The sequence below is a fragment of the Canis lupus genome, chromosome 6, assembly GCF_011100685.1.
Source record: "Canis lupus familiaris isolate Mischka breed German Shepherd chromosome 6, alternate assembly UU_Cfam_GSD_1.0, whole genome shotgun sequence".
Taxonomy (NCBI): Eukaryota; Metazoa; Chordata; class Mammalia; order Carnivora; family Canidae; genus Canis; species Canis lupus.
The window spans coordinates 15,106,983-15,132,066 of NC_049227.1; the positions used below are offsets into that span (position 1 = coordinate 15,106,983).

The window sequence follows — 25,084 nt, forward strand, 5'->3', positions numbered from 1 at the left end:
TGTCTGATGTAGACCACACCATGTAGGGTAGATAGGGCGTCTGTCTGGCTTGGATCAGCTATCTGTCTCAGGTGGGCCACACAGTCTGTCTGGAGTAGACAACCATCAGTCTAGAGTAGACAGGCCATCTGACTGGCATAGACCGCACCATCTAGGGTAGATGGGCAATCTCTCTGGCTGCGGCTGGCCGGCTATCTGACAGGACTTCCTACAATGGTGTTCTCCCATCTGTGCTGTTGAGTCCGAAAGCCACTGGCCACATGTAGCCATTGGGCACTTGAACCGTGGCCAGTGTGGGTGAAGAACCACACCTGTTGGAGCAGTGTGAAGAAGAAGAGGCGAGAACGACCCCCAGACCGGCCAAAGCCCACATGCTGCCGCATCCCCGCATCCAGCGCTTACGTCCTGCCACCGTCGCCACCATGCCCAAGAGAAAGACTGAAGAGGATGCTAAAGGAGATAAAGCCAAGGTGAAGGATGAGCCACAGAGAAGATCTGCAAGGTTATCTGCTAAACCTGCTCCTCCAAAGCCAGAGCCCAAGCCTAAAAAGGCCCCTGCAAAGAAGGGAGAGAAGGTACCCAAAGGGAAAAAGGGGAAAGCTGATGCTGGCAAGGATGGAAATAACCTTGCAGAAAATGGAGATGCCAAAACAGACCAGGCACAGAAAGCTGAAGGTGCTGGAGATGCCAAGTGAAGTGTGCATTTTTGATAACTGTGTACTTCTGGTGACTGTACAGTTTGAAATACTATCTTTTATCAAGTTTTATAAAAATGCAGAATTTTGTTTTACTTTTTTTTTTTAAGCTGTGTTGTTAGCACATGGAACACTTCATTGTCTTGGGGGAAGGGCATATGTCACTAATAGAATATCTCCAAAGCTAGATTGATAACAAGAGGGAAAAACACCTTCGCCTTCTAGTTTTGAGAAACTTCCTCTTGGCTCCCAGGAGGAGGGATTCCTTGATGTTGACACACATGAGCCACCTTGGTGGTGTGGAAAAACTAAAATTCATTTTTTTATGTCCTCTTCTCCCTCTCTGCCTTCAACATAGACTTGACTCCCTTAAACCCAGAGACCTATTGGAACCTGACCTCATGAAATGGTTCCCAGTATGTCAGGCAATCTGGACTTTACAGTGTCACCACTGAGATGGCGTCCCTCAAAAGAGTTCCTTTTTTTAGCTTGTGGATCTTCAGATTGATAATTCTGCCATTTTCACTTCATTTCCTGAAAGTCAGGGTCGGCTTGTGAAAAGTTGTTAAATAACATGCTACATGTGAACTGTCAACCCTCACTCTAAACTTTCCCTGTTCAGAGCATCACATGAAGACTTCATTGGGTTTTATAGTGGCTTTCTGATTTTGGTAGTCCATTGAAGAAGGGAGTTTGAAAGTTGTTGTATACTGTTAATGATCGTCTGCCCATGTCCTGCCTGAAATACCATGATTGTTTATGAAAAGTATCTTTAATAAAGCTGGATACAGTTTGGCTTGGGGAAAAAAAAAAAAAAAGAACCACACCTGTCATGTGACGTTAAGTAGTTGCATGTGGTTGGTTACTGGCTTCCATGTGTGGCTGTATGGCCCTAGGCCAGTGCCCACAGTTCAGCTCTGCTACCTACTACCATGGTGACCAGTTCTTGAGGTGGGAGGGTGTCTCTTCTCCACTCTATCTTCTTTGTCTATACGTGGAACTGTCATAGCCGTAGTAGATAGTTTGGCCACTTGTGGGGTTGGTACAAGAGTTAGCTGAGATATTATACCTAAGTCCCTATTTCAGTTCCTCACTGATGCAGCTGTCAGTACATGACAGGTGATGTTACCATGTGCTCTTTTCATCCTGTTGTGATGATGACAGTCCTGGCACATAAGAACTCAGCGACCTTCTGGGTGGCTCCCTGGCTCTGATCCTTAATGTGCTTCCTCTGCTGGGTCTCCTCTGTCACTTGCCTGTGTGGTCTGTGCTGTGGATAGCAATCCTTCTCAGTGTGGCCTGGCTCCCTTTTCACTAGGCAGTACCCCCAGGTGTCTGTGGCAGGGGCTCTGCTTCTGCTCCCACTTCCACCTCTTTGAGAGAAAGAGGACGCTCTGGGGCAGCCCTGGCTGGAGTTGGAAGGACACCATTCTGTGTGAAGTCCCCGGCCCCCTCTGACTCTGGCTGCTCTTCTGCTGTAGCACCCACATCTGATCTCCTGCTGCACCGGGAGCTGCTTGAGGTCCAGACCCTGTGCACTCAGGCTTGTATTTTGTGTCCAGCACAGGCTGGCCCCCACTTGATGAGCGTTGCTTGGATGGGGAGTCATACTGGGTGCTGTGCTCTCGGGTGCTGCCTGGCTATTCCATTGCTGCGCCTCAGGTCTGTGTGTGCGGCCTGGGGTGGGGACCCCTCTGTCAGCTGCCTACCTGGCAGAGTGTGCTTCTCTCCTCGACTCCACATAGTTCCTTACACCCCACGTTTGTGAGTCCAAGACTCTCCCACCAGTGGCCGCTGTTTGCTTCAGGTGACAAGGATTCGTGGTAGCATTTCCCATTCTCACTGTCTCTGCCACCCGCAGAGCTGTCCCTTGGCGTCTGGTTCCACCCATTCCTCCCTGTCTCTGCTATGTGGGTCTCCTTCAGCCACGGGATACACCGCCCCTGCCTGTGTCCCTGCTGGCCCTGATACTTTGCTCAGGCCTTGGCTGAATTTGAATTTCCCTTGGCTTTGGCTGACTCCCACCTTAGGGAGGCTTCCCGTTAGATTGCATGTCATGTAATTAAGTGAGTCTTCATCCTACACTTGCTTGTTGAACTTGTCCCTGGTGCAGGGACTGTGTCTCAGTTGTTGGGGTCATTGCTGTGGTTCCGGCCAGAATGACCTGAAGTGTCCAGTGAGTGTGTGCGCCCCTGGAAGTGCATGTCTCCGGTGCTGCAGATGTGCAGGCCTCACATCTTGGCCTGTGCATGGCTCTCTTGCCTTTCTCCATCTGCTGAAATGACAGATGATTATTTCGGCTCTGCCTGCACAGTGCACCCAGAATCCAAGTGGTGACCCTGTGGGCGCTGGCTGCATCACTGCCTCACCGTGAGGTTAGTCCTAGCAGCACTCCCTGCCCTGTGGGATCTGTCTGCAGGAGAGGCCTCTGGAGATGCCTGTCAGATCATGTCCCTAGGGTGGGCGTGGGCATAGAGAACCTTCTGGGGCATTTCATGTCACTTGCCAGAAGGGCCATGGTCTGTTGCTGTCCTTGGGGCCTTGCCTCACTCACTCATCCTTGTTATCATGGTGTCACCCCTCCCAGTGCCCAGGCCCTCACCTTCCTCACATTTCTCACCTCATGTGTCAGGAAGTCACATGGCTCAGCTATATTCTGGAACATTCCAGCTGTGCTCCCTGATGGACTTCTGCTACTGGTTTTCATGAGGGCATCTGTGTGTGTTCTGTGGGAGAGGCCCTCGGTAGTGTCTGTGTCCTTGTCCCTGCCAGAATTAGCAGACAGATGGGGAATCTCTCGCTGGTGACAGGGGAGCACGGACTGGGTGCCTCCACTTCTCCTTCTCCTCCTCCTTGCAATTCCTTCATCGACCCTTCCCTCTGAATCCGCATACTGTTGGAGGCAGTACATGGATGGAGACAGAGGCAGCAGCAGTGGATGAGTTGAATGAATGGGCACCTGGCTTACCTGCAGCGGGGCTGACACTGGTTGCCTGGGTCCTGGCACCCGATCTTGGCCGTGGTGTTGTCAGGTCTTGCCGTGGTCTGCTCTGCTATGGCAGATTAATGGCTTAGAACCATTCATGCAAAGTCTGCTGGAGGATCTTCATTGCTGCTTTGCCTTATGGTAAGTAGTGAGTCTTGTAATTCTCTTTCATGGCACCTGGGAAGGCTCTTCTGCTCCAGGTTTATGGCTGGTGCTCCAATGGAGACAGCCTGATGCCCTCAGTGCTGCTGTGACCCACAATGTACGCCTGTGCCAGTGGGCATCATCACTGAGATTGTGGCTCTGAAGAGCATCAAATGCTTTACTGTGGGCTTTATAAGCCTTGACGGAGTTCTGGATTGGGCAGGGCAAGGCAGTTTGGGGCAGAGAACCCAGGATAATAGGATGTGGGTGGAGGGGCTGGGGGTGTATCCACATACATGTGTTCTCAGGCTGATGGAGAGGCTCTGAGAAGTAAAGAAGTGTTCGTTCAGAGAGACACGAGGTTGCTTTCTGGCTACAGGGTGGATTGGGAATGTTTCTAAGGGCAAGGAGCTTTTCAGTCAAATCTGGCCAGAATGGTGAAACACAACAAAGACAAATCCTGAGAACAGCATGTATGAGGGCTGAGGGCTGGGGCATCTACAGGGTGACTGCCTGCCTGGCCTGCTACACAGGACCCTCATGTCTGTCCTGGGAAGACCTTGGCTGGGGTCCCCTCTGGCATCTGGCCTGCAGACTGTATTCAGGCACCAAACCCAGTGTGGGCAGCCGAGGGGCTTCTGGCTGTGGGGAAGCTGCCCATGGTTTCTGGGTCCTGCTTCTGTCTCTGATCACCCCTGCAGTCACCCGTGGGCTGGCTCCCAGCAGGCTGGACCATCGGACATGTGTCTGCTAGGGTGCAGGAGTGCTTTGCTGCCCAAGTAGATTGATGACCCGGGAGGCAGGATCTGAGTCTTGGCCCAAGTGGGTCAAAGCTTTCTGCATGGACTTCATTTCCTTTTTATCCAAAATGGGGGTCATGACAGTACCTGTTTTCTAGGGTGGTGGTGATCCTGTGCACAGTGAGCACCGCACAGCCAGCTGTCAGAGCTCAACATAGGCATCCTTTCTCCCTTGTCCCAGCAGACAGCCCCTCTAGGACAGCCTCATGTCTGGCACACGCATGCTGACATGGGCCTGCCTAGAAGTCTGGGCTTCTTCTTCCTTCAGCCATGACATGTGGGCAGAGCTGTGGCCACTCCCAATGCTCTGTCACCTGAGCTGACATTAGGATGGGGCCTTCGAGGCAGTTGGGATAGAGTAGGTATGTCCACTGGGATTGCTGCCCTTCTACTATGCAGGGTCTGACTGGTGTCTCCTGGCCATCTGCTTGGCCACCCCTCACTTTGGTCCTCAAACTTCCTCCCTCTTGCTTGGGACTTCTAGCAGGAAAAAGAGAACCTGGGAACTCCTGTGATGGTTGAGGTTGAACAGAGGGACCCCAGGCCTTCCCGCCATCTGGGCCTGCAGGGTGTTGGCACCTACCTGCAGTGCCTGTGTTCAGACGTGAGGTGGTGCCTGCAGCACTGGAAGCCTTCCTCCTGCTCAGCCCTCAGAGTCTCCTCCATGGCCTCTCCAGCAAGAGTGCTGCTACCAAGCCTATAAATTCTGTGGCCAATTAGAGAGGGTGAGGGAAGGAGGAGGGGAGCTGGAGGGCTCGGTGCTGGAGGCGATGGGCCTCTTCATGGTTGCCTCCCTGGGCACTGGCATCTGCCTGCCTCTCCTTGAGCAGCAAGTTTGTGGTCTTCCCATCGTCTCCTGACTGGTGTTGTTGAAAGCCACAGGGTGGGCACCTGGAGGCCTTATGGGTGGGCACAGACCTTCTGATGCCTCTCTAGCTCAGCCTGGGATATGTAGGGGTCGCCCTCATTGTCTGGACTGTAACCATCTGGCTTCTGTCCCTGAGACCAAGCCCCTCTCTCCATCCAGGGTCCCAAGGGAAGTCTGGGCTTGTTGGCTGACATTGCTGGGTTTCCTGGCCACGCCAGTCTGGCGCAGGGTGAGTTCAGGCACAGGGGTGGGGCTGGGGGTGGTGTTGGGGGCCGAGTCTAGGGCCTGAGTCTTGGGACGTGCCATTTAAAGACTATGGTTTCTGACAAGCTGGATGGCCGGACTGCACTTCGTTGTGAGAGAATGGTAGTTCTCATGGGCTGCGCAGAGAGTAGGTTAGGATGTGGGCGTGGAGATGTGTTGCTGTGGTAGGCGCCATCTGTGGGGTGAAGACCTCGCTGGCTCCTCTGCCGTGTGGCCTCCGTGGTGTGACCTCCGAGTAGTCACCCAGCTCAGCTCATGTAAAGAATCACCCGTGACATATAAATGCAGGTTCTGGGCTAGCAGGTGCCACATCTTCATCCAGCTGCCAGGACCACAGTTTGAGTTGCAAGAACTCCCACTCTGCCCCAGTTCCTCATTCTGTCAACAGAAGGAGGCCTGGTCACTTATTTCCTCTCAGGACCTCCTAAGAAGGTCCCAGAAGTCCTGGGAGCTCCCTAGACAGAGGCTGGCAGAAGTTTCCGTAGGAAGACTGGCTTTGTCGTGTTGGGAGTCATCAGCCTTGTGCTTCTGGGGCCCTCACTTGTGGATACACATTGGTGTGCTGATACCTAGAGGGGTGGGTGTGTGTGCATGTCACTGCAGGTCCTGCCCACTCAGGTCTGCAGCCAATCTGCAGGCCCTTTGCTCCACATGCAGACCTGATGGCTCTGAGCCTGTGGGTAGGCTGTGCTGGGCAAGTGCCTGCCCAGTTGGCCTGTATTTGCAACCCTCTGCCTCTGACCCAAGAGGTGACCCTGCGCTTGGTGCTCTGGAGTCTGAGTGTACCTGCTCCGTCCTTGCGTAGTCTGTCCTGGCTGAGGGGGATCTCCAGGTCTCCAGGGCCCTTTAGTGTCCCCTGCCCCTGGAGGCTCTGCTGGCAAGGACACAGGGTGAGGCCCCATGATGCTGCAGGGGAGGGAGCGGCAGCGTGGTGAGTGCGGCAGAGGGTGGGGAAGCAGCAGGTCAGGAAGAGCAGAACTCTGTAGTGGAGGCCAGCCGGTGAGGGCAGGGTGAGGGTGGGGCAGGGCTCCCACTGCCCCTCAGGGCTGAGCCACCCCAACGTCTTGGTCCTCGCTCCTCAGCGTGCCGTGGCAGCCGGCTCTCGTTGTCTCTTGTCAGCAGAGAAGATGCCATTAATACTTCACGCCCAGACTGTTTTCTTACGTGTTTTGCATTTCCATATTTAAAACATAATTTGCATATTCATGGTCTTTTAAATAAGTTTTTATTGTTCAGGGATGTGGAAGTGGATAAAATGTGAAACTCCTCCTTTTATTCAGGCACTGGAAGGAATTTTCATCCCCAAATGAAATCTGTTTCTGGGCGGTTTAGTTGCATAGCGGTTGCTGTAGGAAAATTAGCCTGGAAGCCAGGGTGTCCCGGAATTCAGGTGGCTGTGCCCTCCCATGGCCTGTTCCCCAGCGTGCAGCCAGGCCCAGGCGTTGTCCCCTCTGTGTGTGTGTGTGTGGGGAGACAGGCACCTGCTCTCTGCCTCCTGTCTCTCCCAACTGGGACCTTGCCTTCCTCTGGGGGCCGGGGACAAGGTCACTCGTGTCCCTTCGGAGGCAGAACATAAGATCACCAAGGCTGGTTTGGGAAGGGGCTGAGCCCTTCCCTGTGGACTGGGCAGCCTGTCACTGTGGTACATGCACCAGCTTTGGACTCCCACTCCACGCGCTTGTGTGAGAGAAGGGCCCAGGCCATGGTGAGGCCGTAGTGACGTTCCCTGCTCCACTGCTGCCAGCCTGGGACTTGGGCAGAGCTGCTCATCCTCTCCATGCCATCGTCCTCCTTGTGAAGAGGGACAGGCACCTGCCCTCTTCTCCCTTGGGGGTCACTGTTTCAGGGATGTGTCACGTACTGGTGGAAGACCTGCTGATATGTTCATTTCTTTGTATTTGGGCCCAGCTTCTAGGACATTTGGGTCAGGGGGAGCCGAGTAGACACTCTGAGCACTGGTAAGGAGCCGGGTACCTGGGATGCCCTGTGGCTTCAGGGTCTTGTGTGGAAGACATCTAGAGTTGAGTGGGTGCCTCGGGGCCCTTGAGGGCTTCAGAGCCCACAGAGATGTGGCTGCAGCCTCCTCCGCAGTTTGGTATGTTGCAGAAGAGCCAAACAAGGGCTCTTTTGAGTTAAAGTGCTAGAACTCCAATCTGGAAGCTCCTTGGAGCGCCTGAGGAGACGGAAACCGAGCAGAGAGGCTTTGTTCAACTCTGGCCTGGGTTGCTGACGGAACCAGGCTGGAACGCAGAGCTTCCTGGTCATTGGGCTCTTGATTTTTTTTTTTTAAACATGACATTTCTTTTTCATCTCAGACAGGCTTTTATAAGTTGTGCATAAAGGCCTAGAACACGATGATAAACTTTCAAAGTTTTTGTGTAATCAGACGCACAGGGCAGAAACTCTCAACTCTCAGCAAAACCAGAAATGAGGTATTAACAGTCTATTGTTTGAATTGTCTGTAAGCGTTTCTGAGTGTGACTCTGAGACCGGGCATCACCTGCACTCCTCTGCTTGAGTGAGTCTCAGGGCTGCTGAGGATGGCAGTAACCTCAGACTGAGTGGCATGTCCTGGTATTGGGAGCGCAGTGAGTGCCAGCAGCTGCCATCAGGGTGGCTGTCCCCCTCCAGGATTCACAGACACAGCGACAAAAGCGTGTGGCCCCTCAGGTGGGGGTGTTTGATCTCCCCACACGGAGACCCTAACACTGGTCCATATTGGAACAACCTTGAGCTGGGGTCTCTGGAGGCTCTTCCCATCATAGCCTTGAAGGCTTCATCCGGTTTCTTCTTGTGCCTGGTGATGGTTCACACTGTGTGTCCTTTGTCCTACTGGCTTCTGGTATTGTTTCAATGACAGTTTCTCCTTGTGCTTTTGTTGTGGTTTCTTTGTGCTCAGGACTTGGTTTCTTGCTGGTGGCTGGTTCCTCTGGAGACCAGGGGGAGGCACAGAGTTGGGGCCAGGTTAGAGTTTCAGGGCCACAAACCCTGTGATTAAGGCCAACGTCTGCATTAGTTGAGGACACCTTTGTTGGCAAGCCTCAACTACATACCTGTGACCTTGTGGGGGAAGAGCTGACGGGTTATGCACCATTGGGTGGAGGGAGTGGGTGACAGCCCTCAGCTCACACTTGGAGACCGTTAAAAGTCATGCTGCTCAGTGGTGGAACCAACTCATGATGTTGCCCTCCCCATGACCAGGGCTCAGGCTCACAACCACTGTGTGGGGTATTGGTGGGGCACTGAGCTGTGTCATCTTCACCTCCAGTCCTCCCCTTGTCCATGAGGGTCTGACTGTACGTATGGGGATCTGGGCCTGATGAGAGAGGCTGGCTGTCTGGCCTGGGTCCAGGCTCTGGGGCCTCTTACTGAACACTGAACCCAACATTCTAGGTGCTTCCGTTCCATCAATTTCTTCATCTGGACAGTCAGGCTGATGCTCCCTGCTTTGCAAGTTCATTGGAGAATTGAAAATAGGAATCGTTGACACTGTGTAGGTGCTCAGTGGGTGGCAGCCGTGGCTGTCTGGAGCGGGGTTTGTGGTCTCTGGGCCTTATGCTGGCTCTGCCCCAACTATGACAGAGGCTCAGTTTCAGCTCTCCTGAGGTATCTCTGAGGGCCAGTGCTGAATAAGCATTGGCCTGTTGTGGTCTTTGCAGCCCTGACTCAGCCCTAGGGCTTGGCAATGTTGGGGTGGAGGGTGGAGACAGAGTGAGGCCCAGTGGGCCGACCCCCAGTGGCTTCCTTGTCTAGGATTTGACTTTATCTTAAGACGTGGGAAATGCGACTTTGCCATTCATGGCCCGGGCCCTCACTTCTCAGTGAAGTTTTTCTTCCATTTTGTCAATCTTTATTTTTAACCTCTGCCTGCTGCAGTGCTTCTCTCCATGGCCTCTTGGTGACAACTGCGGGGGCCTGGGACACACATGTGCCCGCGGGGGGGACCATCTCCACCTCGAGTCCCCTGGGAGTGCTGCAAGCCATGAGGCCAGCATACAGAGACAGCCTGCAGGACCACTTGTGGCAAGTGTGTTTGGGGAGCTTCCCTCCATGGGGGCAGCCTGTCCCACCCCTTCCTTCTTCCAGAAGCCAGGGTCAGCTGCCCACACCCTCTCAGCCCTTGGCTGCGGGGGCTTTCTAGATCATTTATATTTCCCTCTCACCCCACCCCAGAAACTCTTAGGTGATGTTGGTCCCTTGGAGCTGCCTTGTGAGGCAGTGTGGCACATGGCCGCAGCAGAGAGGGCACAGACCCAGTCCAGTCCTGGCCCTGGACAAGAGCACACATGCCAGTCGCAGCATTGACAGTGGCTGCCAGGGCTGGGGTGGCCCTGGGGCCCCAAGCTACCCAGCACCAGGCCTGCTGATGTTCCTACCAGGCCTCTGGGGTGTGCTTGGGAAACCCCAGAATGGTCCTGGAGCAAGCTCCCCATTTCAGGTTCAGAGCCAGGAGTCAGCCTTGTGTGTCGGACCCCAAGAAGGCTGGTCTCTCCCTGGAGAAGGTTCGTAGATGTTCTCAAATCCCTCACTCACCCAGGAAGAGGTGGTGTGGGTAAAGTACTGGCACTCTGGTTTGTGAGGTTGGGTGGGGCAAAAGATGCTTTACAAGTTGCAAGAAGGGAAGGAGAAGGAAATATATAGGGTTCTATAAGTCCTCAGTTCTGCCTCATGGTAGTTCTTTTTTTTTTAATAAATTTATTTTTTATTGGTGTTCAATTTACCAACATACAGAATAACACCCAGTGCTCATCCCGTCAAGTGCCCCTGTCAGTGCCCGTCACACATTCACCCCCACCCCCCACCCCCTACCTTCCTCCCCTTCCACCATCCCTAGTTCGTTTCCCAGAGTTAGGAGTCTTTATGTTCTGTCTCCCTTTCTGATATTTCCCATACATTTCTTCTCCCTTCCCTTATAATCCCTTTCACTATTATTTATATTCCCTAAATGAATGAGAACATATAATGTTTGTCCTTCTCCGATGGACTTACTTCACTCAGCATAATACCCTCCAGTTCCATCCACGTTGAAGCAAATGATGGGTATTTGTCGTTTCTAATGGCTGAGGAATATTCCATTGTATACATAAACCACATCTTCTTTATCCATTCATCTTTCGATGGACACCGAGGCTCCTTCCACAGTTTAGCTATTGTGAACATTGCTGCTAGAAACATCGGGGTGCAGGTGTCCCGGCGTTTCATTGCATCTGTATCTTTGGGGTAAATCCCCAACAGTGCAATTGCTGGGTCATAGGGCAGGTCTATTTTTAACTCTTGGAGGAACCTCCACACAGTTTTCCAGAGTGGCTGCACCAGTTCACATTCCCACCAACAGTGTAAGAGGGTTCCTCATGGTATTTCTGTTAGAAAACAGGGAATGCCCAGTCTCAGCACTCCCAATAAAAAAACACCATATGCCAGGCCATTTAGGTCAAAGGGCATGCCTAGGTGACCATCATCTTTTAAAAGTGACAAATAGTTAACAAGGCAGGAAGCCACAAATGTTGGAGAGGATGCGGAGAAAAGGGAACCCTCTTACACTGTTGGTGGGAATGTGAACTGGTGCAGCCACTCTGGAAAACTGTGTGGAGGTTCCTCAAAGAGTTAAAAATAGACCTGCCCAATGACCCAGCAATTGCGTTGCTGGGGATTTACCCCAAAGATACAGATGCAATGAAACGCTGGGACACCTGCACCCCGATGTTTATAGCAGCAATGTTCACAATAGCCAAACTGTGGAAGGAGCCTCGGTGTCCATCGAAAGATGAATGGATAAAGATGTGGTTTATGTATACAATGGAATATTACTCAGCCATTAGAAACGACAAATACCCACCATTTGCTTCAACGTGGATGGAACTGGAGGGTATTATGCTGAGTGAAGTAAGTCAATCGGAGAAGGACAAACATTATATGTTCTCATTCATTTGGGGAATATAAATAATAGTGAAAGGGATTATAAGGGAAGGGAGAAGAAATGTATGGGAAATATCAGAAAGGGAGACAGAACATAAAGACTCCTAACTCTGGGAAACGAACTAGGGGTGGTGGAAGGGGAGGAGGGCGGGGGGTGGGGGTGAATGTGTGACGGGCACTGACGGGGGCACTTGACGGGATGAGCACTGGGTGTTATTCTGTATGTTGGTAAATTGAACACCAATAAAAATAAATTTATTAAAAAAAATAAAAGTGACAAATTTTTTTTTAAAGATTTTTATTTATTTATTCATGAGAGACACACAGAGAGAGAGAAGCAGAGACACAGGCAGAGGGAGAAGCAGACTCCACGCAGGGAGCCTGATGTGGGACTCGATCCCGGGTCTCCGGGATCACACCCTGGACTGAAGGCGGCGCTAAACCCGAGCCACCCGGGCTGCCCTAAAAGTGACAAATCTTTTTTTATTACCTCCCCACCCCAAGGTGGTATTAGAATGTAGATTTCTCCACACATTGGACAAAATCAGAAGCCAATGATTCCTGAATGTTGTTTATTGAGTTTGATAGAGAAGGGCATCCCGGGTGGCTCAGCGGTTTAGCGCCGCCTTCAGCCCAGGGTGTGATCCCGGAGACCCGGGATCGAGTCCCATGTCAGGCTCCCTGCATGGAGCCTGCTTGTGTCTCTGCCTGTGTCTGCTCCTCCACAATAAGAGCCAGAGCAGGTAGTCAGGCCTCCCTGACCTGCTGTCTGGTGGGACTGAAGGGGGTCCCACACATCTGAGGGCTCTCATTTCCTGAGCCCAGTCCTCTGTTTGGGAGGAAGAGTCAGGGCTTCTGGTTGACATGTCCCTCAAGTTCCCTGATGACTTTGTGCCAACTTGATGAGCTCCAGCAGCCTCTGGCTTGTTTTAAGGAGCAAGCCTGGGAACACACATATTGATTCTCATGTACAAGTACAGGAAAGCAGTTTTCTAATGTTAGGCAATCTCAGTGCACTATTGTACTTTGTTTGGTAAAGTATTCATACCCGCTCAGCCTGACAGCTTTGCCCAGAGGAGGCATAGGGAGATGGGACAGAGATGAGGTGGTATAGCAGAGGACACGCCTGGGAGGCTCAGAGCCTGCTGAGGACACTTAGCTTGTTGGGGAACAGTGGCCTGTAGAAGGCATCGTTGGGCATGCATATTTGTTTGTGCCTCTGAGCGATGTCTCTAGGTTCTGTTAGAGACTGGATAAAACAGTGGGAACTTGGAAGCATATACTGAGGAAGCTCCTTAAGGGCACCTCATGTACAGCATTGTCTTTGCTCTTTACACCTACCTGCACCCTGGACACTCTACCCCTCCTTTGTTCAGATCTCATCATCCCCTGCTGGCTTCAGGTTGGAGTTTGGGTGTGAGCTCAGGTGTGTCTTTCTCCAGAACCTGTGCACGCTCTCATCATTTTGTCTCTTGTGGGGCAGTGATCTTTCACTCTGGGTTAACTGTGGGTTGTTCCTGAGGGTCATGAGACCCTCCTTCCTGACCCTTGTCTGATCCTGAGGGAAAGAAATGCAGTTTAGCGACTCAGTAGGAAGAACAGTAGCGATTTCATTACACCTGGGCAGTAGGGCAGTCTGTGGTGAGGCACCAGACACCTGTTGATACCTGATTGTTGCTGCTGGTGCCACAGACCTTCTGGATGAAATGAGACACAAACTCCTGCCTAGGAGGAGCTTTCCTCCTGCCTGGGAAGGTAAGACAACAGTGAATCCATGAGATAGCTCCTAAGGTGGCTCCTATCTTGGCCACGCTTCCCAAATGCCAGAATCACACAGATTCCCAGTTGGCTGCTTAGGAACTATGTGCAGGAAAATATTCCGAAGATGTGGATTCTTGAGACCTTCCTCCAGAGGCTCACATTTAGGACTCTTTGCTAACTACATGTTTTGTCTGAATTAGCACACCGTTTCCTTGTGTTCACAATAAGTGTGTGTGCACATTGTAATTGTGCATTGGTGGGTGAGAGTCCAGCATGTTGTCTGCCAGAGGCTGGACTCCAGCCTACCTGCACATATCAGAAATCCTTGCTCTCACACCAGCGCTGTGCTCACTTTGTCATCTTAGGACTCCTTTAGGCTGAAAAGTTACTGAGAGCAAAGAGCTTTTGTTTGTAGGGATTCTTTCAACAGTCAGTGTTTTAAGAAATTAAGGTTTAAAAATTATTGACAGTATGTTTATAATCTCATTAAAAGAAATTCATCTCCTCTTAACAAAAATTGTATTTTCTGAAATAATGAGAGTTAATGAGAAGAATAGCATTGTTTTACATTTTTGCACATCTTTTTAATATCTGTTAAATGGAAGATTGCTGGCTTCTCATATCTGTTTCTATGCTTAGTCTGTTGTGCTTACTGTTCTAGCTGGACTACATGAAAGGAATCGGGCCTCATACAGATCTGTAGTTGGAGGGAGGAGAACCACCTGGCAGGTTCCCATGGCACCTTGGTGCCCAGAACTCTTTGAGGTCGGGAGGAGGGCTGGAGGAAGGGGTGCAGACTGTCACCTGACACCTTCAGTGGCTGGTCCTGCCTTACTGTGCGGTGTTTCTGTGAGTTTAGAGGGCATTTTGTGATGTTTCTCCATCTGAAATTCAGGAGCATTGGTCATTGAACATCTGGGAAGACATTCCCTCCTTGGTTTTTCTCGGGAAGGTGTCACTCATACATACCCTGAAGAAGCCTGTTTGGCCACATGTTGGGGTGTTTGGAGGAAGAGGGCTCTGTTTTTTTGTAGCAGAGTGGATTTTCCTTGCAGGTGTCTTTGTCTAGAGGACTCATGTTGGGGGCTGGCTGGGCTTGAGATGATTCCCACTGGGTTTCTGGTGAAGTTATGACCTTGGCTGCCTTAAGATGCTCTGTGGAATACAGTGGGACTGCTGTGTGTCTGAAGGGGCTAAGGTCTCTGGGATCCAAGAACAGTCCTCAGCAAGAGGATGGGGCCTCCCTAGACACAGTTATAGCTCCTGAACTCACTTTAGCTCTTTGGTGACTGATGTCATTTAAACAGGCAGGTTTTTCTTTTCTTGTGCTAGAGAGCTGACTTATCTGACTGTGGTCAGATAATCCTATCTTTCTTCAAAATAAGAAGCTAGTTGCTTTCTCAGCGAGATTGGGAACAAGTCAGGGATGTCCAGTTTAACTTCATGCTAGAGGTCCTAGCCAATGCAATAATAGGACAAGGGAAAGAAATGTATACAGTGGGAAGAAGAAAGAACATGGCATGATTTTCTACATGAAAAATTGCAGAGAATCAGCTGCAGGACTCTTAGAACTCCTAGCCATTAGGGCTATAGGATGAAGAATAACATGTACAAGGACATGCACTTCTGTATGCCAGCAAGGAGTGACTGGAGTGTGAAGTAGAAAACCTACCATTTACATGAACACCGAAGAAGATAGATAGGCCGCTGACTTAGGTATGAGTCTGACAAATGTGTGTAAGACATAGTGAACCACTCCTCTTTAATACCACAAACCTACAGGGCAGCCCATGTAGCTTAGTGGTTTAGTGCTGCCTTCAGCCCAGGGCGTGATCCTGGAGACCTGGGATTGAGTCCCATGTCGGGCTCCCTGCATGGAGCCTGCTTTTCCTTCTGCCTGTGTCTCTGCCTCTCTCTTTCTCCTCTCTGTGTTTCTCATGAATAAATAAATAAAATCTTAAAAAAAAAAATACCACAAACCTACAATGATGGCGGCAGTGCAGTATTGGTGAAAGAAGTGGGTCAGTGGAACGGAACCGAGAGCCCAGAAATAGATCCCGTGAATATGACTGTTGAAGGGGCAAAGGCAGCACAGTGGAGCACAGTCTCTTTAACACATGGTGCTGGAGCAACTGGGCATCCCCGTGCAGAAAAATGCATCTCGACACAGACCTTGTCAAACATCAACTCAAAATGGATCATAGACCCAAGAGGAAAATGCAGAACTTTTACAGAAGTCCTTGAAGGTAGCAGGAGCAGATTGGCGACCTTTGATTCGGCGATGACTTTTTAGATACGAGATCAAAAGCATAATCTATGAAATAAAAGCTTCATAAGCTGAACTTGATTAAAATTAGAGACCTCTGTTCCATGGAAGGTACTGTTAATGGAAAGAAAAGATAACCACAGTCTGGGAGAACATGGATCTGATAAAGGACTGTGATCCAGAACATAAAAAATTCTTAAACTCAACAATAAGAAAACCCAATTACGAAATAGGCAGACACCTAAACAGACACCCCCAACAGAGGGCATGTGTGCAGAGCAAACACGCACATGGGAAGCTGTTCCACATCATGTGGCCTCAGGAAAACGTGGAGGAAAACAGCGAGGAGGCCACCTCACCCGCATTAGAACGACCACAGAAAGGGAGACAGAACGTAAAGACTGCTAACTCTGGGAAACGAACTAGGGGTGGTAGAAGGGGAGGGGGGCGGGGGGTGGGAGTGATTGGGTGACGGGCACTGGGGGTTATTCTGTATGTTAGTAAATTGAACACCAATAAAAAATAAATTAAAAAAAAAAAAAAAAAAGAACGACCACAGGCCAGAACATGCCAGATGCTGGTGGGAGACAGGAGTGGGGAACCTCTCCCATGGTTGCTGGGAACACAGAATGGCACGGCCACCTCGGAAGAGGCTTGGGGCTTCTTACAGAACCAGCCATGCTCCTGCCATGAGATCCAGCAGATGCGCTCCCCAAATGGGCCCCCAGGAGATGAAAACTCGGGTCCACATAAAACATGCACACGGATGTTTACGGCAGCTTTATCCACAGCTGCCCAAACTGGGAAGCGACCAGGATGCCCATGAGTAGGTGCTGGGTGTCCACACTGTGGTCAGTCCAGACAGTGGACTGTTACTCAAGTGCTAAAAACAGGTGAGCTCTGAAGCCACGGAAGACAAGGAGGAAATTGATACACGTGTTCCTATGTGACAGAAGGCTGTCTGCGCTGGCTCTGCACAGTGAGGTTCCAGTCATAGGACGTTCCAGAAAAGATAGAACCACAGGGACCGGGACAGATGGGTGGGTGCTGGGGGTTGGGGGAGGGGTGAAGAGGCAGGACGCTGGATTTTTTGGGCAGTGAAATTGTTCTTTACACATGGGTGTATATGTAACATACACGTTACAAACGTTTTATATTTGTCAAAATCTGTAGAAAAGAACTCTGATGTACTATGAACTTAATAACATGTCAATACTGTTTCATCAGTTGGAACAAATGTGGCAGACTGCTGTAAGGTGTTAATGGGGGAACCAGGTGGGCGATGCATGGGAACTCTGTAACCTCTGCTCATCTTTCATTAACTCTAAAACTGCCCTAAAAAATAATGTCTGTGAATCTAAAACAAAACAGAGACCAAGTAAGATCGGCCTAGAGAAAGAGCTGTCCCAGTGGTCAGAATCTTAGAACACATGGAAATGGACGTGTCTCTGCCGAGTCTTAATTTTCTGGCAGCATGGAGCCAAGAGGGCTGTGCTGTGTCAGGAGGTGTGAGTCCTAGTTCTAGGATAATGGAGGTGCATCCCTTCACCAGCCTCTTAAAAACACCTGACACTTCTGGTGTCATGGGCCCTTATTCCAAATGGGGGTTCAGGTGGGGATTGTAGGACTTTTGTGACTGCCAGTTACTCTTTGGTGGGAGCAGATCTTGACTGGTGAGAACAACTGTCAGGGAAGCTGTGTTTCCTGGCCCCAATGTGGCCTCAGCTCTAGGAACCAGGGTGGGTGGTGGGTGAAGGTGGGAAGTGGGGGGTTGGGTACAGGGAGCCCCTGGAGTGTGGTGTGTGGGAGGAGAAGCACCAGGTTACTCTGCAGTCACCTCAGATCAAAATAGGGGTCCTAGCCAGAGCAGTCAGAACATTCCAGGCCACTGTTTAGGAGGATAAGCTGAGAGACCTGGATGCTGTGCTTGGCATCCCCAGGGGCAGGGCTTAGCGGGGAAGGAGAAATGGAACTTTGAATTTTAAATTGGTTTAAATTCCTTTCAGTTGAACAATCTCCACTGTTCCTTGTCTGTTTCTGTTGGAGAGCCAAGGATGTTTAGTATTCTCTCATTTCTATGCTCTGCTAATTTTATTATCTTTCCATATTTTCTTGCCATAAATGTAACAGATTTTATTATGTTTAAGCCATTTTTAATATAGCCTCTCATAAAAAGCCAGAGGAATGTGGGGGATTACATGTTGCCAGCCCTCAGAACACTGGTCCCTTCCATTTTTAAGCATTTGGGCCAGGACTGCCGTGGAGCCCTCCTGAAATGCTGTCATGTGCTGGCCCCAGCCCGGGCTCTGCTGTGTGCACCTGGCTGGCTCTGGGGTCCCAGCAGAAGCAGATAGCCTGTCTTCCCTTTGAGAAGCTCCCTGTGCAGTGTGAGAGAAAAGATATGTACAAGTTTATGTTTGGGAAAACAGGGAGAGGATGGTTCTCACCATGCTTCTTAGCTCCAGATGTTCCTTGGTCAGATGCGCATACCTGTCAGCTCTGTTTGCACGGTTGCCTGTGGATGGACTGTGCTTAGGGGGTTAGGAGAGATCAGGTTGCTTTGGCTGGGTCCCCCCCCCCCCCCCCGTGAGGCCTGAGTGCCCTTGGGCCCAGAACATGCTGGCTGCAGTGTGAGGAAGCACCTAGATGCTGCCTGCATGGCCAGTTCAGGGCTGCCTGGACCCCTCCACAGGGAAGATCCTGGTTGTACCAGCTGTTGTCCATCCCAGAGGGCTGTGCACGCCATCTGGGAGAGCTGCCCCAGTGGGATGTTTCCTGGCAGTTTCGTGATTCAGTTTATATGTCCGTGACTTCTTTGTAATTTACTCCATAATATGTCTTAGTATTAATTATAAAGCATCTGCAAAAATTAGTTTCCAGTGAAAAGATATGGCCCTCCAGGATTGTGCTGTGGTTAGCCTGTAGTCCCCTGGGGCACCCTGAAGCCACAGCTCTGTGTCAGTGCCCTCTGTGAAGGTCCTAGGCTCTGTAGGCAGAGCCTACAGAGAGAAGCAGCCATGGCTGGTGATCCCCAATGCTTCTTGATCCGTCACTGTCCACTGCATCTTCTCTTGTGCCAGCATCTGCTGGCCATGTGGACACCAGTAGGCTGTTGGGGCTAGCCCTGTGGAGCTTGTAGTTTATTCTGATGTAGCCTGGTGCCTGCTCTCAGAAGCACATCAGAGCTCCCAGCAATGGTGGGAGTCAGGAGAATGCCATTGTGTCTGATTGGGTGGACTGGGGGCACGCTCTTGGGGTTCAGTGATGGCTGGAAGTGCTGGGCCTTGGAGACCATCCAGTTCTGAGAGAGGGTCACAGAACTGACACACTGTTCTGGGGCCTTGAGCAGAGAGTGTCATGTCCACTGAGGCCCACCTGTTGACATAATGGGCTGCTTTGATACAGTGGGGTCACTGAAGTGGCAGTGTCCTTTGCCTTGGGGTACCTGCTCTTCTGTCTCATGGCCCTGGGCTCACTCACTCCTCTGTCAAGCCCTCCTTCTCTGAGAGGAAAGCACTGTGAGCCCCCTGTGACTGCCAACCTCCCCCTCCACCTGCCTGTCTGCCCCTGTTTTGGTGGTGCTGTGGACAGGGCCCTGGGGGTGGCTGTCAGCTGGTCAGTGTGCTGCAGCATGAGACTCCCCATCATCCCTGCAGCCTTTCTGTGGACACCTCATTTATGTGTGCAGTGATAACTCCATTTATGTTTCTGATTGTGGGCAGAGTGAACCACAGACCACGTGGTGTGTCTGCTTTGCTTGTCTTCCTCTGTCAGGGAGACCAGTGTGTCAGCCTGTCTCTGCAGACCAGTAGCTTCTGGAGGCAGGGATTGCCATGGATGCTTTCCTCTCTGTGTGAGAGGAAGTCTCTAGGGCTTCAGGTTCTGGAGTCTTGTTTACTATTGGGCCTTGGGAAACTGGTTTTCCTCAGTATCCTTGTCATTGACGGGTTGCCAGTCAAGTGGCCACAGAAGGGGTGTTGTGGACTGTAGCTTCACAGACCCTTTGGAGACCAAACACATAAATGTCCCGCAGAGATTAATCTTCCATTTTTCTGTAGTCATTCCAACATACCCTGGCTTCTACAGAGTCTGAGCAGGCCCTGGCCTAGAAGCTCATTCCTTCTCCGTCTGCTGCTTCTGCAAGGGGTCCTGCCAGGCCTGTCACAGAGCTGATGCCACTCACTCCCTGCTCTTGGCAGCTGTCAAGCCCAATTCCCACTGGCTCTTGGCCTAGAAAGAAGATCAGAATGCTGCCTGCCCACAAATCCAATTTCACCCTCTGCAGGGGCCTCTCATGTCAGCCTCCCCCGAATGCTGCCCTGTGGGGGTAATATGTCGCCTCTGCTCTGGCCCGGCCATTCTGGCAGCAGTTGATGCCCTCCTTATGACCTGAGACACCTCTGAATGACACACCTTTGGAGCTGAGGCTGTGAGAGACTGCTTGTCCTCCTCCCACTGGCACCTTCTGGTTTCAGCCCTTGCTCCCCACAAATATATCCCAGACTGGTCATTTGAGGAGGGTGCAGGTAGAGAAGGGAGAGTGGGTTCCAGCATGCATGAGGGTGGAATGGTTGCTGCTTCCTGGGACATCAGTGGATGGTCCTCCTCCTCTGGCCTGGAGAGTGGGGTGTGGCCAGACAGGGGCAGCAGGGCCTGGGGAGGTCCAGGAGGAACTGGCTCCTCCTGCTGGGGGTTGGTCCCAGTAGCTGCCTGTGCTGTAGAATTTGGGGGACAGAGGGGCTTTAGTGCCAGGGCAGCTGGAGGCATAGGGAGCTAGCTGGAGTGGCCATGCTGGGACACCTGTGGGGGCCCAGGCTGCAGGCCAGACCCCCAGCACTCCCTCGGACAGAGGTTAATTGCTCTTCATTGTTTCCAGCTCGGCCATGCACTGGGCACAGCCCATGGGGTCCTCTCTGTTAAGGACTCTTGATCTGATGGCTCCTATCAGGGAGCTTTCTGCAACCACTGGAGCAGGTCATCCTGAGCAGCTCTCAACAGTCATTTCCTCGAAACAGCCTTCATAGCTTTTGCTTTCTGTGAATCCTTTCTTGATGAGCGGATTATTTTATAGGAGTTGAACCATCTCGGTCCTTGATGATGGGGCACCCTTCTCTGCCTCCCAGCCACTGGCTCTGAGAGTGACCAGTGTCATGTTTCAGATGGCAGCCTGGCCCTGGGACTGCACAGCTGACCATGCTGCCAGTTTTTAAGCAGAGCCATTTGGTGCGATGAGCAAGGCCCTCGGCTGCAGGACGTGGTTGAGCTAGCTGCTGACAAATGCAGTTCAGTGACAGAAATGCAAGATAATTAGTCTGGGACCAGAGATGTATAAAGAATATGTGCAGAACAGAATAATCATCTGGCTTCACGAAGACCAAATTGATTTGGAAACAATCTGGGGAATGCTTCAGCCGCTGCTCTGTGGCCCAGACCAGCTACTGAATCCTGTGAATTAAAGTGGCCTCAGTGCGTTCTTGTAACCAATGACTGTGATTAAAGCGCATTCTATTTATTGAGTGCCCACTGTGTGTCAGGAGCTTGGCAGGCATTGGTCAGAATCATCCTCACAGTGCTGGGGGTGGCATGAACCACAGAGCTAAGAGCTCAAGCAATCCAGACCGGGTCCCAGGCTGCCCACTCTTGCTGTATCCTGTTCTCAGGACCACCGTTGCCAGTGCCAGCAGTGTGCCTGAGGGTAGTAGGGTTTGTGGTGACCCAGCACTCTGTGACTTTGCCTTACCCTCTTGCCCTTTTCTCTGGCCCAGCGCCTTAGGAATTTGGCGCTAAACCCTTGGTTGCCAGCCTGTTGTCCAGGTATCTCCCCAGGATGCAGTGGGCTCGATAAATGTGCTGCTGCAAACAGGTCGTGTCCCTCAGGGACCTCTGGCCTCTCATGGAGGGCTGTGGATCCCTTCTCCTTCCCCAGCTCCTCTCTGGGGCAGCGGTGCTGTCACATCTCCTCAGCTGGATGCTGTCCATTGGTGTTGGTTCTGCACACTGTCCTGGGCCCATGCTTCCTGCCCAGGAACCGCCCTTGCTCAGCCCCCTTGTTTCCCCTCATGTCACAACCTGTGGGGCCTGCCTACCTAGAAGGAGTCCTGGATCAGTGCCTGACCAGCAGCTTGTTGTCCCCTGTGTACTGCTGTCAGCCAGAGCCCAGCTATATCCTGCTGGTCTGTTCTGGGTCCTTCTTTCCTGTCTCTGATCTTGTCTTCCTGCTGTCCTCCATGTGACTCTCTGCCTCCACTTGTAGCTGGACTGGGGAACCCCCTTGCACTCCTGGAGCCCATCTACATGTCCTGTGACACTGTGTTATGGACACGTCTTCTAGTATTCCCGCACAGGCTCTGGGGCCAGGCACCCACTCATGTCAGCCCTGAGCAGATACCTGCTGGAGGGTAGGACCCATGTGTGGTTGGCAGTGCAGACAGTACGAAGAGTGGCAGTCTCCACGGAGGCGTCAACAGGAGACCCTTGAGTGGGTTGCAGACACCCTGGTCCCACATGTGTTTATTCTTTCCCCAGGCTTGCCTTTGTAGCACATGCATCATTACTCAGATGGACTGCTTTATTACACACCCCAGCTTTAATTCGCCATTTGTTTGAAATGTCTTGGTAGATGCACAGGAACACGATTGATCAGCCAGGTTGCCTGGCAGTGTGAAGTCGGGTTATTTATTGTGAGGTCTGTGGTTTCTAATGAAGCCTGAACCAAAGGCAGGCAGGCAGTGCGGTTGCTGGACCCGTGCCTTGCTGAGGCCCGGTGCTCAATGTGGGGCCAATGAGTGAGTGTGTCATGACTTCTCTGCCCAAGTAACTTTACTAAGCATGCAGTTTACAAACCCTAGGAGTGATGAGAGCAGTCGGTTCTTCTCCCACTTGGCTTTTCACAGTAGAGCTGTGTGGCTGTGGGCCTCACATGACAGAGCTGCTAAGGGTCCCTGCATAGGGGAGTAGCCCGTGGTGGCTCTCTGTCCTCATGCTGTTCAGTGCATGTTTATTGGGGTGCTGTCTCAGAGCTCCTGTGTCTGCCCCCGCCCTGCCTTTGGAAGGGGTAGTCCTGCCTTTGGAAGGGGTAGTCCTCATGTGTGTGCTCAGTGGGACGGGACTCTGCTTTCCCTCTGTGTGTGTGTCTGGGGAGGCCTGGGTTTTCATTTACTCGAAAATGAAATTTGAAGCTGCCAATGTCGTGGTTGCTTGTAGGCCCAGTCCTTTCTATTTTAGTTCTGTAAACTGGGATCCTCTGCTGTTTGCTTTGTGGGAGTTTTTGGTCAGTGGGCCATACTTGAAGCCCTTACTGCCATGCCCTCTGGGCTAGGGCAAAGGGAGGCCGTGCCCCTCCATGACTGAGCAGCCTAAGTGCAGTGACCCAGCTGCGGTCACTGCTTATCCCACCCAGGCAGGAGCAGCTCAGGAGCATTGTCCCCTTGAAGGGCTTGGCTGGCTGCCACTGGTCTTTCTCATCTACAGAATCACAAATGTCAGCAGGTGAAGGGACAATGGGCTGGGTACTAATTGGCTGCCTCCTAGAAGCTGAAGGCTGGCTCACTTTCAAATAGATGCTTTGAACTGACTTGTCGGGGAGTCTGTTTTCCCGAGATTTTCAGGCTGGACAAATATCAGGACTCTTTCTTGACATTATCTCTTTAGTTTATTGTAAGAGCTGCCAGTCAAAGACCTCAGGAAGCTGGTGGATGGAAACTGAGGCAGGAACCACGCCCAGCCTTGAAACCACATCTGGAGGACTTTGTCTCTTGGCATCTGGGCTTCTGAAGTCTGGGCCAGAGGGCTGGGGGCACATTGTCCTCTTCCATGTGGAGGGATGGAGGAACCTCTCACCTGCCCCTTGCCAGTCAGGAGCTGAGGGAGCTAGATGGGTGCCTCCAGCTCATCGGGATAGATGAGTGTAGGATGGTTTCCACTTCATGTCAGTAATATAGTCCTGAAAATACAGGGCATCTTGTTTAACTGACCTGAGGAAGGCATCATCACCTGCTTTGCTTAGGTACCACTGGGTGGATACCTGGGGCAGGGGACAGAGAGGAGGACTTGCACAGTGTGGCACGGACGTGGATGGGCTGTGGCTGCGTGCTGCCCTCTCCCAGGCTGGTCTCTGTCCTGTTCTCTGTGAGTCCTCATGAGGGGCGCCAAGCCCACTTCCACTACTTCAGGTCTATACTCATCTCTGCCTGTCCCTGCCCATCCCCGCCTGTCCCGGCCTCCCATGCACTGTGTGTCCAGGGCCTGTCTTTGAGGCCGCAGTTGATCTCCTCTCAGCAGCCCGCCTCTCCCTTCCCCTCGCATGGCCCTGCCTTTAGACCTTGCTCAGGGGGCCTGGCATCCCCTGGCTCTCCCAACAGCTCCCTGGGGCTGGGGCGTGGGTTCTGAAGGTGCAGTTGCTCCTGCTCCTGCTCTCGGGCTCACCCCTTGGAGTTAGAGTGCCTTCTGTGGTCTGAGACTTGGGTCTAGAGACCAACCCCACGGTGTACCACTCGAGAGTGCCTGGCTCCAGGCTTGACATGTGGATCCCTTACCTGGGAGAAGAAGGCACCTCTGGTACCTCTTGGGGCCATTGGACGATTGGAATGCAAATTCATATAAGGTGTTGAGCAGGGTGCCTGGCTTGCTTCATTTTATGGTCAGTGTCGGCTTCACGTCCCGGTCACAGTCCTGTGCTGGGGCCTCTACTGCCGCGGCCCACATTGCTGCCAGCCTTGCCCTGCCTTGTGTGGTCTGGGGTGGGCTGCACTCCTGCTCACTCCCCGCAACGCTGCTGGCACTTCCCCCAGCTCCTCCCTCCCCTGCTGCAGCTCCTCCTGCGTCCTGAGTCCCAGCTGAACGCCCCCACCCCCCAACATCCGGGCAGGCGAAGCCCCTGCTCCCCTCAGACACAGTCCAGCCCCAGGCACAGTCCTGCCATCGCTCCTTGTGAGGGGGCACCTCTGCTCTTCAGCGTCACTGTATTGAGCAACAGAAGGTTGCCTTCCCTCCGGCCTGGGGTTCCTGGACTCAAGAGACAGTGTCCTTCATCCTTGCATGTGTGCAACAGGGTCCCACCTGGCAGCTAGTGAGGAGGTGACTGGGGCGTGAGTACAGGGTTGGGGCAGGGCCGCTGATGGTGCTCAAGCCATGCAGCTTCCCACAGACTCCTGTCTTTCCTGGCAGAGAAGTTGTAGGAACAGAGTCCCGTGGTCTTCACTTGGGGACTGGGCTGCTTCTCTGCCGATGTCATGCGCATGGCTTTCTGCGTCTGTCTATGCTTTACTGGAGGACTACGCAGGGGCACTGGTTTTTTTAAGCAACTAAAAAGCTATTGCCAGAGAAATGGAGGGTGCTGACTAGTTGGTGGCTTTATTTATTCATTTCTGGGCATGAATGGTAAAC

The 25,084-nt window shown here is 52.0% G+C and overlaps 2 protein-coding genes across 5 annotated transcripts in view; both read left to right on the top strand.

Moving 5' to 3' along the window:
- The window catches only part of MAD1L1 (mitotic arrest deficient 1 like 1), a 347,043-nt gene that overhangs the window by 73,814 nt on the left and 248,145 nt on the right, over positions 1-25,084 (top strand). The gene's annotated exons all lie outside the window — the stretch shown is intronic.
- LOC100856313 (non-histone chromosomal protein HMG-17-like) lies at positions 399-1,496 on the top strand. The gene has a single exon (XM_038539656.1). It carries the CDS (start codon positions 423-425, stop codon positions 693-695), a length of 273 nt encoding a protein of 90 aa, XP_038395584.1. The 5' UTR covers positions 399-422; the 3' UTR covers positions 696-1,496.

Bases quoted from the DNA above. Each gene is read 5' to 3' on its own strand.
- LOC100856313 (XM_038539656.1), top strand. From the start codon at position 423: ATGCCCAAGAGAAAGACTGAAGAGGATGCTAAAGGAGATAAAGCCAAG.